General features: G+C 39.8%; 1 protein-coding gene across 1 annotated transcript in view; it reads right to left on the reverse strand.

Moving 5' to 3' along the window:
- baiap2l2b (BAR/IMD domain containing adaptor protein 2 like 2b) overlaps window positions 1-5,000 on the reverse strand; it is a gene marked incomplete at both ends in the record, with an annotated part of 12,965 nt that overhangs the window by 5,850 nt on the left and 2,115 nt on the right. Inside the window, 4 exons of the mRNA XM_079279365.1 lie at window positions 1,286-1,375; window positions 2,712-2,783; window positions 2,995-3,056; window positions 4,414-4,500. Of these exons, the coding sequence (XP_079135491.1) occupies window positions 1,286-1,375; window positions 2,712-2,783; window positions 2,995-3,056; window positions 4,414-4,500 (311 nt within the window). The remainder of the gene's footprint in view (window positions 1-1,285; window positions 1,376-2,711; window positions 2,784-2,994; window positions 3,057-4,413; window positions 4,501-5,000) is intronic.

Consider the following 5,000-nt stretch of genomic DNA (forward strand, 5'->3'; position numbering starts at 1 on the left):
TTACAGTCTGATGGTTAACGTTAAACTTTATTTACACTCTGATGGTTAACGATAAAACTTTATTTACACTCTGATGGTTAACGATAAAACTTTATTTACTCTGATGGTTAACGTTAAACTTTACTTACACTCTGATGGTTAACGATAAAACTTTATTTACTCTGATGGTTAACGTTAAACATTATTTACACTCTGATGGTTAACGTTAAACTTTATTTACACTCTGATGGTTAACGATAAAACTTTATTTACTCTGATGGTTAACGTTAAACTTTATTTACACTCTGATGGTTAACGTTTAAACTTTATTTACACTCTGATGGTTAACGATAAAACTTTATTTACTCTGACGGTTAACGTTAAACTTTATTTACACTCTGATGGTTAACGTTAAACTTTATTTACACTCTGATGGTTAACGTTCAACTTTATTTACAGTCTGATGGTTAACGTTAAACTTTATTTACACTCTGATGGTTAACGATAAAACTTTATTTACACTCTGATGGTTAACGTTAAACTTTACTTACACTCTGATGGTTAACGATAAAACTTTATTTACACTCTGATGGTCAACGTTAAACTTTATTTACACTCTGATGGTTAACGTTAAACTTTATTTACACTCTGATTGTCAACGTTAAACTTTATTTACACTCTGATGGTTAACGTTTAAACTTTATTTACACTCTGATGGTCAACGTTAAACTTTATTTACACTCTGATGGTTAACGTTAAACTTTATTTACACTCTGATGGTGAACATTCAACTTTATTTACACTCTGATGGTTAACGTTAAACTTTATTTACACTCTGATGGTTAACGTTTAAACTTTATTTACACTCTGATGGTTAACGATAAAACTTTATTTACACTCTGATGGTCAACGTTAAACTTTATTTACACTCTGATGGTTAACGTTAAACTTTATTTACACTCTGATGGTTAACGTTAAACTTTATTTACACTCTGATGGTTAACGTTAAACTTTATTTACACTCTGATGGTTAACGTTAAACTTTATTTACACTCTGATGGTCAACGTTAAACTTTATTTACACTCTGATGGTTAACGTTAAACTTTATTTACACTCTGATGGTTAACGTTAAACTTTATTTACACTCTGATGGTTAACGTTAAACTTTATTTACACTCTGATGGTTAACGTTAAACATTATTTACACTCTGATGGTGGACAGTAAACTGTGAGGGGGTCAGTACTGATCCACTACGGTCCGTTACACCACTATTAGATATGTAGTGAGTGTTGGTGTAGAAGTACCAGAGAGTCTCTGTAGGCTCCTCGTCTGAGCTGTTTCTCCAAGTTCTCAGCCTGGTTCCTCACCTCCAGCTCATACACTCTGCGACTTCCCTGCAGGAGAACAGGTTAATTTAAGGAGCTCTGATTTGATAATCTAATCTGCAGATTTGTTTTGTTTGGATCAAAGTCAGAGTCTGGTATTTTGAATTAAAGCTGGTTTGAGGTTAATGGAGATGGGAATATAATGAATGTGGCTAAAATGAGCAGATACACAGGAGTTATTCTTGTAAAGTTGTGCACAACAGATTGAAATAAGGTGTTGGTTTCTACACAGGAGTTCTCTGGTCTTATTGGAGGACGTCTACACATTGATGTAGTTGTACTACCATTAATGCATTTAAGGTTCAGATCATTACTGTGGCTGACAGCGAGGAACGCGCTAAACAGCCCACAACATCTCCATCAGAAGAAAACGCGCAGCAAATACAAGATGATGATAAAAAACACACTGAAAACAAATGTCACAGAAAAACGCTGCATGTCGATCGTCCACTGAAGGTCACGAAGGAGAAGACATGTTCGTCTTCTAAAACAAATCTGAAAAAGATGTTTTGATTAAACTGTCCCAGTAAAGTCATCATTTTGAGATTGTGTGTGTTGTGGAAACGCGGATAAAAAGGTGCATCTTTGTTGCTAAGCAGAGAAAAGATCAAGTTGATTTGTTTTCAAATGAGGAAAATATCTAATGATGGTGGTGACATGTGTGTAACGTGTCAGATCTTTGGCTCCAGGTCGCAGTGTTCAGAACATGTTTTCAGAAATGTGTTCCATGTGTTCCATTTGGTCTGTTTTATGTCCACTATGGTTTTCCTTGAAGGACAAATGTGTTTGGCTTCTTCTGGGTTCACCAGCTCAGCGGAGAGGGATGAAGAGTAAACGGGTGACAAAACAAAGTAAGTATTCTCTTTAACATTGGGCCTCAGTCTGGAACAACATCTGTTGCTTTTTATAATACTGCAAAGAGACTAAAGTCTTTACTCCACTTTTCTTTTGGCTTGTTTCTGGAGTTTCGTGTGTTTTTCTTGTTTAATGGGCAGCGGTGATGAAGCTGCAGCACGTTTCTGCTTGTAGAAATGTTTCGGGTCGTTGCAGCGCGTCTGGCCCCTTTGGGCTTCCGTAGTTAAGAGAACTGCAACAACATGTGAACTCCAGTTGCAAACATCAGCGGCTTCCACATGTTGAGCCTCAAAGTAGGAATGAGTCTTTATTCCAACAAAAAATGAAGTCCACTACACTATATAGAAATATAGTGATGAAAATGACTCCGTCAGAATGTTCTATGAACATATTTATGGATTTAGAGAATGAGAAATACTTCCCTGTGATAAATATAATAGAAGAGCTGTTCTTCTCCTCAACATAAAAACGTTCCTCTCTGTGAACTCACATCGATGTACTCTTCATCCAGCTCCACGTTCTTCTCCATGGCTTGCAACACCTCGATCTGGAACCATCGGAACTGCAGCAAGAACAACAACAACAGAGTCACTGTGGACACTTGTCTGTATGCAAATGAGCTCCGTCCTCGTTCATCTCTTTCACGTCACTGAAAGGTTCGAGTGGCAGCAGCTCTTCTGAAGAACCATCTTATCTATTGCATGGTTCTCCAGGTTTGTCATGTGGTTCTTTCTGATATCAAAGGAATATTGAGACTGAAGACTTGTACGGACCACTCCTTCCATCTCTGCCGTGAGTCTCCTCTGTGTCTCTGAGATCTGGATCAGGACGTCCCCTGAAAGGACACGAAGACGAATCAGAGACTTTTTATACTTTTTCTTATTAACACAAAAAGCCCAGGTCACATGTGTTAAAGCTGCATTCTCTCTAGTGTCCACCAGGGGGCGACTCCTCTGGTTGTATAGAAGTCTATAGAAAATGACTCTACTTCTCTCTTGATTTATTCCCTCAGTAAACATTGTAAACATGAGTTTATGTCTCAATCTCTAGTTTCAAGTCTTCTTCAATACAGCATGATGTTCATTTAGTACATTATGGTCCATTTAGAGTCACACAGACCATAAAGCAGGGGATGCTTTAGGGCGGGGCTACACAGTGATTGACAGGTCTCTACCAGAGACGTATACGGCGTCTCTACGTCACTCCTCAGTCCAGATATGATCACTTCCTGTTCACTGGCTGCAAAGAAACAAGATGGCGACGGCAAACTTGAGGCTTCAAAACATCCGTCTACAAACCAATGAGAGACGTCACGATGGGATGAAGCGACCTTATATGATGTTATCATGGCTGTAATTATGCAAATTTACAATTCTCATATTCAAGACGTAAGCGCTGGTCATTGACACAGTTATATGAAGTCAGCAGCGTTTGCTGAACCTAAAGGGGCTGAAGTTAAGATAAGAATACCAAAATCTGTTCTCGCATGAGGTCCATTGTTTGCAGCGTCGGGTCTGGAGTCCAGTTTGTTTTGATTACTTCTTCCAGCTTTGACTGTTTGTAGTCATCAAGGTCCAGTTCTCCTTCCCTCTTTGTGTGAAGTTAGTCTGATGCGTTCATTAGAAACCAGAGATTTGATTGTTGTACGGTTTGTTTTTATATGTTCCTCACAAAATGTTGCACATGTTATTTTGATAAAAGTACAACAAAGTAGCCATCTTTAGAGAGAATATCTCAACTCTTTCATTCCGTCTTTCAACAAAAGATCCAGAGACGTTTTGACGTGCCACTGATTTGAATGCTTTCACTCATTTTGTTAGTTAAGACAGAACCCACGACTTTAGCCGGTGTGTCAGTAATGCGATACAACGACTTCAGGTCTTCAACGCTGAGACGGTGGAAAGTTCAGCCGAGCGCTTCACGTGACGGCTGTTGTCTTCTGTCACGGACTGATGAAGTGAAGTGCAGCTCAAAGACTTCACATCTATAATTCAGAGGCCGTCACTCAATATGGCCGCTGGTCCCCGAGCTTCTCAGTCAGCCAACGTTAGCAAGCATGATGCTAACAATGCTATCACACGTCCATGGGGTCAGAGGGGTCAGAGTGAGAGTGAAGCTTGTGGAAAATATGCACACACTCACACACACACACACTCACACACACACACACACACACACACACACACACTTACCCAGAGAGCGGGATGAAAGTGTGTGAAGTGCCTGGTCACCCATCTTAGCCACAGCGCTGTAGTAGGCCTCACTGCTAACAGCTAAGGCTGTAAGACACACACACACACACACACACACACAATGGTTCCTTAAAGTTCTGCAGAGCTTCATGTGTTAAAGCTGCATTCTCTCTAGTGTCCACCAGGGGGCGACTCCTCTGGTTGTATAGAAGTCTATAGAAAATGACTCTACTTCTCTCTTGATTTATTCCCTCAGTAAACATTGTAAACATGAGTTTATGTCTCAATCTCTAGTTTCAAGTCTTCTTCAATACAGCATGATGTTCATTTAGTACATTATGCTCCATTTAGAGCAGGCATGGGCAAACTACGGCCCGCGGGCCGTATCCGGCCCGTTGGGCGTTTTAATCCGGCCCGTCAAATATTGGTACAGAATTGTCAATGCTATGAGGGCTGGCCAGTATACCGGGTTTTTTTCCCGTACGATATGAATTCTTAACACACCATCATACCGGTGCATAGCCGAAACAATTGCCGTCTGCTTTCAACAGGCAGCTGAATGTATTTTTTGCTGCTGTTTCTCTGCA

Source organism: Melanostigma gelatinosum (assembly GCF_949748355.1).
Source record: "Melanostigma gelatinosum genome assembly, chromosome: 11".
NCBI classification, from domain to species: domain Eukaryota; kingdom Metazoa; phylum Chordata; class Actinopteri; order Perciformes; family Zoarcidae; genus Melanostigma; species Melanostigma gelatinosum.